The sequence below is a fragment of the Ipomoea triloba genome, chromosome 3, assembly GCF_003576645.1.
Source record: "Ipomoea triloba cultivar NCNSP0323 chromosome 3, ASM357664v1".
In the NCBI taxonomy this organism is placed as follows: Eukaryota; Viridiplantae; Streptophyta; class Magnoliopsida; order Solanales; family Convolvulaceae; genus Ipomoea; species Ipomoea triloba.
The window spans coordinates 6,475,731-6,490,979 of record NC_044918.1 but is presented as its reverse complement, the minus strand read 5'-3'; the positions used below and the strand labels follow the sequence as shown (position 1 = coordinate 6,490,979).

Here is a 15,249-nt window from a genome sequence, read left to right as displayed (position 1 = left end):
TAATCGCCTCAGTGATTTATTAACCGTTTCATTGCAATACATTTCAAATCAAGATTTCCCTATCCCCTTTAATCTATGCAAGTTGAATACCTTAAGTGGCAAATTATTGCAAATTATTCTGTGGACTCATACATAATTTACGTACTAAATGTTTATAATTTACCTTTTAAAAATTCACAATTTGTATACTACAAAACTTTTATATTTACTTTGTTTTGTATTTACAAGTTCTATATGTTTTGACTTAGAAACACAATTTATATTCTAGAAGTTCATAATTCCAATACTAAAAATATACATCATTGTGTTTTGACTTAGAAACACAATTTATATTCTAGAAGTTCACAATTTCAATACTAAAAATACACATTAGTTGGAGCAAAAAGACCATGGTCCAACTTGCAAGGTGGACTTTGGTCCATGGTATAATAATCTGCAAATTGTACTATGGACTAGAGCTTACCTTGTATTGTGGATCCTGATCCAAAATAACCTTTAGATTTTGTATGGCAAATTATGCTATGGACCCTGGTCCATCTTGCAAGGTGAACCTACGTCCATGCTCACAGGATTCTATGTTCTCAATATACAAAATTACATTACTCAATATTCGCAATTTTTTTAACTCTATATTAACAATTTTGTTATATAGATTCAAAAATTGTGTTATACTGTTGAATATAAAGTTATGAAATTGTGAATATAGAGTCGTGAAATTGTGAATATAGAGTTCTAAAATTGTGAACATAAAGTTCTAAAATTGTGAACATGGACTTGGGTCCATGTCGTAACAACTTATTTTGTGTTTGTAGTTGATATATTTTTGTACTTGCAGTTAAAGACACATAACATGTTAATATTAACTACAAGCACATAATATTTTAACAACATATTATGTGTCTACAATTAACATATTACGTGTCTGTAGTTACCATATTATGTGTCTAAGTTAATATATTATGTGTCTTCAATTTATTTACAGGCATATAAACTATTAATTGTATATACAAAATATATCAACCACAAATATATAAATTTTGAACCAGAATTCACTGTATAACAATAGACATTAAGTATTTTCGGTTGTTATGCCATGGACCCGGGTCCACCTTATAAGGTAGACCTGAGTCCATTTCATAATTTTAAAACTCTATGTTTACGATTTTAGAACTTTATATTCACAATTACATAAGTACATAACTCTATATTCACAATTTTATGACTTTATATTCAATAGTATAACACAATTTTTGAATCTATATAACAAAATTGTGAATATAGAGTTCAAAAATTGTGAATATTGAGTAATGTAATTTTGTATATTGAGATCTAAAATTGTGAATATAGAGTTTTAAAATTGTGAACATAAAATTCTAAAATTGTGAACATAGAGTTCTAAAATTATGAACATAGAGCTCTAAGTATGGTCTATGTGCTATAATTGCCAATATTATAAGTAAATCCTCACAGAAAATTTGTAAATGTATTTCAAATCATGCCTGGAGAACTAAAACTTTCAAAATTAAAACCTAAAAAAGGATTTAGCTAATAATTACATTATTTTCACCATAAAGATAATTAAATTCCCTAAATTAAACTTGAAAACAAAACTTGTTTCACATCTGATCTCCAATTTAAATTGGAAAATCACATGGGCTATGGACACTTAACACCCTTAATCATCGTAAATAAAATGATAATTGGAGAGTTAAACTGACCTAATCCTTCCATTAATCCCTGAAGTGCATGCATGATTGAAGGCAGCAGAACTTTAGCTGTAAACAATTATATTCAAGATATATACTTAAAGTGTTATTTTAAGTGGAACGACAACACTGTACACAGTGGCGAATTAATGAAGAAGAACAACCTCCATGGGACAAGGAATTTCTCTTGTCCCAATGCCAGCTTTGCCTTTGATTTTTTTGTCATTCCCCATCCATTTTTTTTTTTTTAAATAAAACTACATTTCACATTAAGAAGTACTGTATCATATTATAAAACAATAGAAAAAAAGTCAAGAGGATGAAAGTCCAATCCTTACAATCAACCATGAAAACGGCATCCCAAGCAATAAATTGACAGTCGCATTCACATATTGCTTAACAAACATAAATCTAATTATAGAAAACTCATTAGCTAATTTGCGAATATTTTATAGAACAAGATCAAAAGATGAATTAGTACTATTATTCTTCAATCATATCGTTGGATCACAAGCAAAGTGCACAACTTGGCTTGGACAACTTCAACTCCGATCCCATACTCTTCAGCCATTTAAGCTATACAAGAAATTAAGATTAATAATAAATTTAAAAAAAAATTATCGAGAAGGAGTCATCGAATAGGTAGAGAATAATTTTCATACATAAAAGTTATGGATTCGATTATTATCAATTCTCTCTTAATCAAGTCTGTTGCACATGATTTTCTCTCGTGTGATTTACAAATTATTATACTATTTAATCAATATATATATAAACTTTCATATATGTCATAACAAATCATTTAACAACTATATAAAGGCATGCATGCATGTGGATGGCTATCTTCATCGGGGTTGTGAAGGTTTCCAGTTGATTACGACCGCATTAATATCTTGTCTTATCCCATTAGATTATTACTGACCTTGATCCAACAATATAACTTCTTTTTTTGTGTGTACCATGGGTTGAAATTGCATTTAGAATTTTTTTTTCTTTTTGTGACAAAAAAAATCATAAATATTACTCCGTATCTGATAGTGTATATTTTGGTAAATTTATTTGATTGATAGAGTGTGATGAAAATAGAATTCATGACATTTTAAATATGACAATCATGTTTTATTTAACACAAATTACCATTTTTAATAAAAAAAATTGAGAGAATATTATATTGTAATTTTATTTGGGGCAGAATTGTTCAATTTAATTTGATGAGTAGATGTTAAAACTTAATATTGTAAATTTATCTTTCTTTTTTTTAAAAAAAATTGTTCATCGTCATAAAATTATAGTGAGAACTGCACATATATAATTGGGAGACTGAAAAGTTAAATATTTTACGTTTATACAAATAAATAAATTTTAAGGTGTCGATTAACATCACATTTGTACCAAGTACAATTATATATGTTTTTTTTTTTTGAAAGCACCATATCTGCTATTTGAATTTTATTGCATATTATAAAAATAATATAATGTCCTCACAATAGTCGATATGATGCAACCAATAACCATATTATGGATGGTCGTACCTCGTATGGTCTTCTATCTAGACCTTCCCTACAAATATTGCTGCAAAAATTAGCTAAAAAAATTATTTAAGTGACCAATTTTTACACAATATTTTAGTATGGTTCACTTTCAATTCAATTTGAGTACGTCATATCAAAATGAATTCAAATCCTTCAAAGTGAGATGCTTAATTTGTTATATTATACCCCAAAACGTAGTGTAGTCACTGAATTTTTTAAAAAATAGAGTTTTAAATGACTTTTTTTTTAAATAAGTTTTAAATGACTTTTAAGTAACATTTATCTCACAAAAGTTAAACATGTGCTCCATCTCAACTAAAAGTCTAAGCTTGTAATGGGATTACACATTTATGTTTATATATTATATGTTCAAAATTTCCCATCATGTGTGCGGACCGATTACTTTTTTGATGGGTTCCAATCAACACGCAGACCATAGTCTCTTTGATACCAAATTGAAGCATGTGTTCCATATCAACTAAAAACCTAAGCTGATACTTGAATTGCACATTTATGTTTATATATTATATGCTCAACACCCCTCATGTGTGCGGGCCGATTACTTTTTGATAGGTTCCATTGCTCCAAGCAACACGTGGATCATATTTTTTTTAATAGGGTGACATGGAGATTCAAACCCATGACCTTTGGTATGGAGTTGGCTCTGATACCAAATTGAATCATGTGCTCCATCTCAACTAAAAGTCTAAGCTTGAAGTCACTCCTCCTTATACAATGGGCATGACCCAATCCGGTCCACTCATATTCCTTATATGAGACAGTCATATTCTTTATATGAAAATAAATTCCTAATCCCTATATGAGATAAACTCAACAAATCTCCATATTAGCGAATATGCTCTTTAGGAGAAAATAGTTATCTCACAATTTCTACGTTGTCGAACATGCCTTTTAGGAGAAAAAAACTTATCTCACATATACCCATGAGTTGGAGCAACCATGCTCATCCTAATTGGCGACCCACATGCACCACGCAGCATCAAACGTTTTCCAGTGCATGTTCACGAATCGCTTCGTCTTGATGAGTTGTTCGTCTTTAGTCGTCGACCTGCCATAACAGCCGCATGTCATGCTAATTCTAACTGGCCAGACATATGCACCACACTCCATCTAGTGTTCTCTCGGTGCATGCTCACGAACTGCTACATCCCAAGTCGTTCACCCTCAGCAGTCGACCTGCCATACTGCTAGTCGCGACTCATGCTCATCCCAGCTAGCCTGTCACATGCACCACACACCATCTAGCGTTCCCTAGTGTATGTTCATGAACCGCTTTGTCCCGAGTCGTTCACCTTCAATCGTCGACCTGCCATACCAGTCACAACTCATCTGTACTGGCCCATACTAGGTCCATGACCCCTCCAGGTATCCACGCTACCCAATACTACAACGCCCCTCATCACCTTCTCATCTAGCATTTGGAAACACCTAACAAGTCCAAACAATGTTTGATCTTTTCACTAGTTACCGCTAGAACATCACCTTCACTATAATCTGACTCATCAGCCTGTACCACGTTCGCAACCTCCTGCTTCTTCAACTTTAGAAAGTTTCTTTTCATGTGACCAAGCTCCTTACACTTGTAGCACCAAATTTTCTTGCTATTTCTAGACTTAGACCTAGAGTTTTTCTTCCCACAATTATCTCTCTCTTGCTTCCTTCCACGATCCTAACTCCCCTTAGCATACAAACTTTCACCAATAGAGCCTTATCCTGCATTTTGCATACACTTATTATGAACCAGCATGACTGAAGAGATTTCATTATTGTATTTAATTGTGTCGTTCCTGTATGTAAGAGTAGTCACCAAATTTCAAAGGAAAGAGGTACTGAACATAGCAAGTTCATCATCTTGCCTTCATCTTCAATATTGATGTCAAGCCTGGCCAAATTTGAGATTATTTGGTTAAAGACATTAATATGATGCACCAAGTCTGAACCCTCTTGCTTCTTAAGCCCATAAAGCCTTTACTTTAGATAAAATTTGTTCGTTAGAGATTTTTTCATGAACTAAGCTTCTAATTTATCTCAAATTTCTTTTGGAGTTTTTAGGGTCATAACGTGATATACGATTTCATCATCGAGGCATAACCGAATGGTTCGATCTAACCCCGCGTTCTTTCAAATCCCCCAATCAGCCTCTCCTAGATTAATTATCTGGCTTTTCCACCTTAAGGTTTTTAGAAGGCCCTGTTGTGCCAACAAATCCTTTTTACCCTAAACTACCATAACCCAAAATTCCATGTACCATCAAACTTTGATACCTCGAATTTTTTACTTCAACTAGCCATCTCAACAATGCCCTTATACTAATTTGTTAAGATCAAGTGCTTACCACTTACGCCAAAAGCTATAGCTAGTAAACTAAGGCAGAACTGACTTTATTTCCTTACTTATACACTGGGTGTGTTCGCCAAATTTTGGCGGTTTTGACCAACTTTAGCGGTTTGACCAAGTCAAACCGCTAAAGAAGGCGTTTGGTTAACAGCGATTTGGAGAAGCGGTTTGCTCCAAACCGCTGAAATCCCAAACGCTGCTAATAGCAGCGTTTGGGATTGGCGTTTTGGGGAAGAATTAATTCTTCCCCAAAACGCCCTCCATTTTATTAAAAATAAAATAAAATTTCTACGTTATTTAGAAGCCTGAGGCAGCAACCTCAGGCTTCTCTTCTCTTCTCTTGCCCATTGGTAGGCAAGAGAAGAATTAGGGGCGTTGAGCTCCCTTTTATAAGGGAGCTCAAGGCCCCTTTTTTTAACAACTTACGATGTGGGATCAAAGATNTATCTTTTTTTTTTTTTTGGTTTATTAATAATAAAAATATTATTATTATTATTATTATTATTATTATTATTGTTATTACTATTATTATTATTATTATTATTATTATTACGGAGTAGTATTATATGTATACCCTTTTGGTCATTTTACATGTTAACCGCTAATCTAAACAGCTAATTTTACCAAACATCTTTTTACAAACCGCTAATACATTTCGCTGGTCAAACTCGCTAATACAATCCGCTATTTGATAACCGCTAACACAACCCGCTAACTGCTAACCGCTGATAACCAAACAAGCCCACTGTCATCACATTGTTTGTTTGAGACGTTAGGGGATAGACTTGACTTTTTACCCGACAATCTCCCAATCAATCACTGCGTTCTAGACTTGACTTTTTACCGGTATCCGCCCAACAATTGCGTAAATGTTCTGTAGGCTTGCCATTAGTGCTAAACTGCTAATTAGTTCCAACTCTATTTTGCCAACACTTCCTTCAAGGAAAGTGTGACTATGTCCGTATGTGTTGCACACGCGAGATTAATCAAGAAGTTACCAAATCAATTGTTTGAAGAATTTTTAATTTTGAATGTTTGTGAAACATTTCTACAAATAAATACCTTTCCAATCTATAATATCTATCCCTCAATATATATTCTTAGAATTTATTGTGATTCTCTTGATTTGGTACTCATATGTGCATGAATAAGGAGTCATAGCCTGAATGATGAACACCTCCATGAAATATGGAATGCTTGCAGTTTCATAGTAGTTTATATTTATATATACATATGATTAGCAAATGCACCATTAGGGACAGGGGAGTTATGGTGCATTATTTTGTGTATTTTGTAACATTAAGTGGTGCGAACCGTACCGAGTGCACGGAAACTGCGGCCACATTTGAATATATATATATATATTTAAAAGACAAGGATACACGTGCTCCGTCCCATACCATAAAACTTATTAACTATGAAGGAAACTCCATAGGAAGCTCCCATAAAGCTAGCAAGTGATGAAGATGGAGTTCGATCTTGAAACTCATCAGACCAGACATAATAACTATGCATGCCATGGTGTACTGGAATCTGCGACGTGGGTTCTGCGGAAGAACCGCCGTAGCTCTCGCCGGCTCTTGCCTCCCCCTCCTATTTTTATAGCCAGCTAATTACACTCTACTATCCCCATACAACCATATTATATATATATATTTAAATATATTCCCTGGCGTCCCCACTATATATACACATTTCTATTTCTTGATCCTATACCTACCGGAAAACGAAGCTAGCTAGTAAGCTAATACTCGGAGCTTCTGACCATCATTTCTTTGTATACTTTTTATAAGCGGAACTATTGTATCTATGGAGGTTGATAAGAATTTGGAGTCATGTGAATCGTATTACGCGACTGAATTCGGTCCGGGCTCCGATCATTCCTCGCCGGAGATTTACGCGATTAACGACGGCGGCCGATCGTCGGAGAAGACGGTGGGTAATAGAGATAATGGTGTTGCCGTTGCGGCGGCCAAGAGTTTTGGCACGAGCGGCGCTTCCTCGCGGCTTTCCAGTCCGAGCAGCTCCAATTCTAACGGATACCATCACGCGGCGGCGACCAAGTACTTGTCGTCGGAGGAGGAGGACGGCCGTTCCGTCATTACTTTCAGAGGTGGGCAGTTTGGGAATTTCACGAACGCTAGTGGACCCTCGTCTTTGCTTAGCTTTGACCAGAACCAAGGCTTTTACCCTTCCTTCTGGGACGAGACAATGCAGTATAACAACAATAATACTAGTGGAAATTACCAGAATCACCCTTTGACCCCAAAGTGTAGCGCCGCCAGTCCCGGCCACCTGGTCGAGAATTCCGGCACCAATATTCCGTTTGGATGGCTAAACCCTAACACAGACTCCGCCGGCGCCGCCACCATCCAGGAACATGGAAAACAAGAATCATCATCCTTGACTAAACGTCCTTATTCGGTAATTTTTATTTCATATGAGTTAAACTTTTAGTTAGTGCGGGAGTTAAAAGACTGGTCCCAGATACTAATTCTCTCACTTCATAAATCATGTCGGGCTGAAATGTGGGTTCAGTTTGTTTAGAGTGAGAAATTTTATTTTTGTGAGTAAAGTTTAAACTTTTAGTTATGTCAAAATTTTTGACAATTTTTGTTTTAAATTTTTAAATTGTAGGAGGAAAGCTTGCAAGCTAGCAAGAAGCAGTGCACGACGGCCACAAAGAAGGCCAAAACATCATCTATTCCATCAAAGGATCCACAAAGTATAGCAGCCAAGGTTTGTTTAATTTAACTTCCTTAATTTTGAAGCAATAATTAACAAATTAATTAAGAATGTTTGTTGGTTGCAATTAGTTAGATCTTATGATCAAACACATACAGCGTGTTGATGAAGGAAAGAATGTTTTGTTTTCCTGTATGTGTAGAATCGAAGGGAACGGATTAGCGAGCGGCTTAAGATACTACAAGAACTTGTGCCTAATGGATCCAAGGTAGATATGTTTCAGTGTCTTAATTTTTTATTAATTAATTTATTTTTTTTGTTACGAGGAAACCAAAATCGGCACTTTCTATTAGAGATTGTGTCACTTGTGTGTTAGGTAAATTTCACCTCGTGACTTTAATAACTGACAAAAAACTGCCAAAAATAAATCAGATTAAGTTGCCTCTCAGTAAGTTATTTTTTGAACAATATGTTGCAGGTTGATTTGGTCACCATGTTAGAGAAAGCGATCAGTTATGTGAAGTTTCTTCAATTGCAAGTGAAGGTGAGCATATTTATAATTAAGAACTCCATATTTAAAAAAAATTAATGATAATTAAAAGTTACGAAATAGTAATTAATTAAAAACCCTTTTTTTGGGGGTTATTTTTCTTCTTTAGGTTTTGGCAACAGATGAATTCTGGCCAATGCAAGGTGGAAAAGCTCCAGATCTTTCTCAAGTGAAAGAAGCCATTGATGCCATCCTTGCATCTCAGAAAGACAGAAACTCAAGCTCCAAGTGATAGCTAGATCCATATATATTTCAGAAAATAATTAAATTTAATTATGCATTAATTATTCTCTAATTAATTAAATTAAGAGTGTAAATTTTCTCTATCTTAGCCCTGTATTTCTTTTTTGCATTGAGTTCTTTAATTTCGAACAGTAGTTGTGTATGTAGCAAAAGATCTCAAGCTGGTTAGCAAATTAAATGTAATAACTCTATAACTCGTTTCCTAAGTTATAGTATGTAGTAGTCAATGGATACAAAAATCAAGTGTTACTAAATGAAGCACCGGTTTTTGTACAAATTTTTTTGACTCAAATTTTGTTCAAATTTTTATTTTTATTTTTATCTACCATGTTAATGTAAGCAATTAAGGAAGCATGCATGCATGAAGGGACCCGTATGGCATGTGTAGCTTTAAAGAAAGATCACATGTCTAATCACATGCATTTGTGCTCCTCAATTAAATGTGAAAATTTTTCTCTTCAACAAGATAATAGAAAGGTAAATCACAGTAATATGATTGTCCGAATTCGACCTTAATTCTTGTATGCAATCTACTACTCAAGAACCAATTACTAAGTTGCTTGTTACTTTTTATGAATCTTATTAATATGAAATGACCTATATATATTATTTATCTAATTCTTTTGTTATTCCTTTCTTTGTAAGGGAAAAAAAAATCCTAAAAGTGACCAAGTTGGTAGAATTCTCATATCAAAAACTCACAATTTTAATTATTGTTAACACTCTCTCGATAGAGTTTGTTCTTTTGAGTGTAACAATTTCAAATAAATGTATATATATGTAATCTCTAGTATAGTGTATTGAAAAATATATATTTTATTCCCCAAATGACAAATTGATTTCTAATTATTATATACAGTCTAATTAATTGCAGTAGCGTTTCCCTCCTTAGACATTAGTTATATTATATTATTGGCAATTTGGCAATGATGATTGGGGGCTTGTCGGAGTTGTCGCTTTGGTTTCGCGACAACAGATCTAATTATTATATATATATATATATATATATATATATATATATATATATATATATATATATTTTCATTTACGAGAAATTCTGATCCAACTATCTGAAATTATGTTATAGATGAAACTCGTTTTGTGATCGCAATTGTTAAATGATCACAAGAACAAATAAAAAAGTCAATTAAGTGACTCTCACAATAAATTAATTAAAATTAAAACGTTATGGTTATCAAGTCAATTACATTTTTGCTCAACTAATTCCACTGAGTTGTTCTTATTTTTATTTACTCGGAACATAATCACAGGATGAATTGAAGTTTTCCAAAATTCTATGATGGAATTAATGCAACCACATTTCACGCTTCACCTTGATTTTAGCTCAGTTTTATCTATGCTTTTCTCTTACTATTTCTTGTCACCTTCTGCCTTAAACAAATGTTTAGATCTTGACTTTATTAAAATATATACATATCACTTATATTAGTGTTATTGTGTATTTCTTTGGAGATTTTTTTTTTTTTTTGGTGTTAATACGATATTAATTTAGTACATGTTCTATTTTATTATTGGCATATGTTGGTTCAATGAATTCTAGCCTGAGAAGATTATTTTGTAAATCTTGAAGATATTTTTGAGGAATTAAGAGTGAGTTCTTGATCTATTGGATGTGGATACTAAATTGTCTTAACAAATGAGTGGACAATGCTAAATTTTCCCACTGAATTATTGTATAAGGTTACGTTAATGTTAAAAATAGGTGGTAGATCTAATTTTTGTAAATTATTTGAACCTTGTACTTGTAAAATAGGTGGTAGATCTAGCTTTTATAAATCATTTCAACTTTGTACTTGTAAAAATGTCGGTTGATCTTTAGTGGAAAGTTTTGGATATTGCCTCGCAGTCCGCAGACTAGTAACTACTCCGGTTGAATTCTGGCTAGGACTTATCACAAAGTAACAACTCCTGTTATTGTGTTAATCTGTTTAAAGGTTACATTCCCGCTATATAAAACTTTCATTTTGAATAAACTTTAACTTTACATGAGTAATATGTCACAAAATTAGTCGTCAGTAGAAGTCCTAACGCTATAAAAAGAAACATCAAACTCATAAAAACAAAGCCACAAGAATTGGAAATGAATCATCATTCAATGAGAATATGAGCTTATCTCACTAGTTTAGTAGGTAGTATTTAGGGAAAGATACCAAAATTTGAAACTCGGTAATGACAGTGTGAGATTTTGCTCAAAGTGGGCAAATTCCTTGTGCGCATCGGCATTTGACCATATCTATTGAACTACTGAGTTACCGTGATTTACATTCTTCCAAATGTTCCGTCGGACTAAGATGTGAGTGTTTGGGATTCAATATTTCAGGAAGAAATTAGCTTCACAATAAATGCGACACAACCACAGAAAGTACATTTTTAATCGTGGCCTATTAACTCCCTCATAGCTCCAACAATATTATAGTGACAATTTCTATTAGGTACTTATGGTCTTTAATGTCTATTCTTTTTTAATGATCAATTGAACAAAAATAAGAAATTGGAATGTGGTATGGAGGAATGTTATATATAATATAATATAATATAATATTTATGGGTGGAAATATATATATATATATATAATTTGGAATTAAGGCTAGCTGTTAAACATGTTAAAGCACATGTTTTGGCTTAAGCAAGAGGGTGTACGTAGAAATTGTCCTGCCTCAATCATCAGCAAGAGAATGCCAGGGTGGATTTTGCATTGCGATAATACTATAAAAATTATAAAAATAAAATTATAGTAATAATAAGTTGGATTTGGATATTTATATTAATTAATAAAGATATACAAAAAACTAAAAATAGAAAAGTCAAACCCATACTCACTAGTTTTCGCACGTGCAAGATCGATTCCAAAATCATGATTAAGATACCATTTTGATTTTGGAGTTATTATAGGGATAACTTTAACTTATCAGTTTGATCAAATATATTCTTTTGTTGTGATGATCGGCATTAATTAGTTGAAATAAATTACCATGCTATGCTCTGCATGTTTTGGTTAGATTCAATTGCTTCAAGTTTTGACGTTTGAAAAAAATACTTCAAGTACGTCAATTTAAAAGTTATGACTCACAAAAATGAACTTAAGAGAGGGAGTTAGTTCAATTTTGAAAACCTAATGTAACTCCACAAGAAGTGTTTGTTTCAATATATTTTATGAATGTCAAGATATATATATATATATATATATATATATATATATATATATATATATATATATATATATATGTATGCATCATTAATAACTATAATGGTCACATCTAGATAGTTGGGGTGAATCGTGCACGCTTTAATTGTCAACCGATCAATTTTCAAATGTGGTGCAACTATCGTAAACAAGTTATAAATAGAATGTTTTTTTTTTTTTTAAAAAAAAAAAGAAGTTATAAATAGATTAATGACATTAAAAATTGAATAACAAAATTCTAATGTGCGCGCATATATATATATGCGCACATTATAATTTTGTTATTCAATTTTTAATGTTATTAATCTATTTATAACTTCTTTTTTTTGGTCAGACACAAGTTAAATTATTTTTGTAATTAAAAATAATGAATAATTGTTTCATGTTTGTATGTCCAAAGTCGGTAACGTGGGGAACACAGTGGTATGGGGAAGTAAACTTAGCCATAATCCATGAAGCTCTTTTATTGATCTGATAACTCATCTCTACTTTTAAAAAATAATAATAATTTTTATACTTCAATGCAAAAAAAATAAAAAATATTGAAATACAATAACCATATACAATTTTAATTAATTTAAAAATAAATTATTATGTATTCCCTTCAATTTTTATTATTTAATTCACGTAATTTAAACTCGAAACTTTATATGTGTGTGTGTGTATCCAAATTTGTTGGCACTTAATTAGTCAATCCAATGAATGATGAGCATACTACTTCAGTGAGTTGTGTTGAAAGTTTGGCCCGTAACTCAGTTTGCAATAATGTTAGTGCAATTGTACGCCAAAAATAATGCAGAGAAAATAGATAAATAAAAAAAAGTTAAAGTAAAGATAAATTGGAAAAAAGTGCAGGAACTAACCCCTTTCACTAATATATATACATAAGATAATAATTGTACATTGACAACACAAAAGTATGGGAAAGTGGAATAATGACCATAAAATAAATATTTACAATAAGTTGGAGTTTATTTACATCAATATTATTCGAATTCCCAAATGCTACCATAAGTTAGACAGGCAAATTATTGTGTGTATCATGGTCCATGGTCTAAAATAATGTCGTTTTGATGTTTAAAAAAAAAATTCTTTATTTCACGCGCGTGTTAGAATAATGAACATTCTAGGTTAATATAATATACTTTATGTGTTAGAATAATATACTTTATATGTGTTATAATGATGAAATTTATGGAGTAAGATAATGTATTTTATGAGTTAAAATAATGTACTTTATGTGTTTTTGGATCATGATGCACGCAATAACGATTGAGGTAGGCCCTTCTTGGCCAATTGACACCCAACAGAACAATCACAACAATCACTTGGCCTCAAACAATTAAACAGGAAAAGACTCAGATTATCACATCCACATTCCACCCATGAATGCAAATTATTGTGTTGATAGGGTTATTGTTTGCAATTATTTCCTAAACTGGTTTGACTCCAGAGATAACAAATGAAAATGGAACACCGACCCAATGCGTATAAGCCCAATACCAGATTGACCAATAGTCTATTAAGCCCACGGGCCACCCGACACTTTTTTTTTTTAGTTTTCTTGTTCTTAAGTTGTTGGTTTGTTGCTCTGTTAAGTTTTATACTTTATACCATTTGTACACTATACAAATAATTAAAATAACTTGTTACATAAGTATTAATTTAAATTTTAAAACATTTTTTTTGAAACAAAATTATAAAACATCAAACAATAATTCTAAAATCCATACTCTAAAATTATAAAATATTAAATAATAATTCTAAATTTCATCAAACATTATATATATATATATATGTATGTATGTATGTATGTATGTATACATACATACATACATACATACATATATATATATATATATAGGCACTTTGGCGGGCTAGCAAGCAAGCCTGCGGGCCTAGGACAGGGCATACTAAAAAAGTTTGATCTTTGACGGGTCTCTATTTTCAATTATTATTGTGTGGACCATACTATTAAATAATGCACATTCAATATAAAAATAATGTACATTCAGTATAAAAATAATGTACATTATATTCAGGGGATGTACATTATTTGTGTACTGAATGTACATTATTTTCATAGTATAAAAATAATGTACATTCAGTACAAAAATAATGTACATTTAGTACATTAAAAATATACATTTGATTATGGTCCACATAGCTGTGTGAACTATGATCCACATAATAATTTGCCCTCTATTTTCAAAATTCACCCCCTATCTAATATATGGGTCGGGCCATGGTAAAACAACGGATAAAATCTCATTTAGAGATGATTTTATAGAGACTTGTAATTAAGTTATCATACTATTCATGTTGGAAGCATTTTATTTTGTTTTGATTTGAACCTGTTTAAATTTGTGTAAAAAGACCTTATGTAATGAGTAAATCAAAATTCCTTTCGATTTTTAAATTGTTTTTCATTTGCATCAACCCGTTACGGGAAAGAATGGCCTACCGTACCGGCGGGGCCTATTATCCGCCATATTTTATTATTTGCATCAGGGAAAGAATTGCCTACCTGGGCCTATTCTCCGCCAATAATTAATATGGCTGCAATCGTTTTACAAAGCATTTATTATTAAACATTTTTCTACAATCAGCTAATATTATCGATTAAGTATACTTTCTAACCCAATCAGCTAACAACCATTTATCAAACCGGACCTAATTCTAAATTAATAAGGTCCACTCTTAGAGTTATTATAAAGATAAATTGTGAATAGCACAATCAACCTACTGGTCAAACGCTTGTCTTCATGCACACACAATGAATCCAGTGAAATTTGAATCTCCACACTACCATTTTTAATCGTGAGATCAAGTCAACTGATAAACCACTATGGTAAGCCACAAAAGGAATAGAGGTATGAAATACCAAATTTAGCATCTTGTCATCGACATATATATATATATATATATATATATATATATATATATATATATATATATATATATATATAT

General features: G+C 32.1%; 1 protein-coding gene across 1 annotated transcript; it reads left to right on the top strand.

Annotated features, from left to right (window-relative positions):
* Positions 1 to 7,405: 7,405 nt before the first annotated feature.
* Positions 7,406 to 9,063, top strand: LOC116012836 (transcription factor bHLH83-like). The gene is made up of 5 exons (XM_031252511.1): positions 7,406 to 8,020; positions 8,234 to 8,335; positions 8,484 to 8,549; positions 8,760 to 8,825; positions 8,941 to 9,063. The coding sequence occupies exons 1-5, from the start codon at positions 7,406 to 7,408 to the stop codon at positions 9,061 to 9,063; spliced, it is 972 nt and encodes a 323-aa protein (XP_031108371.1).
* Positions 9,064 to 15,249: the final 6,186 nt, after the last annotated feature.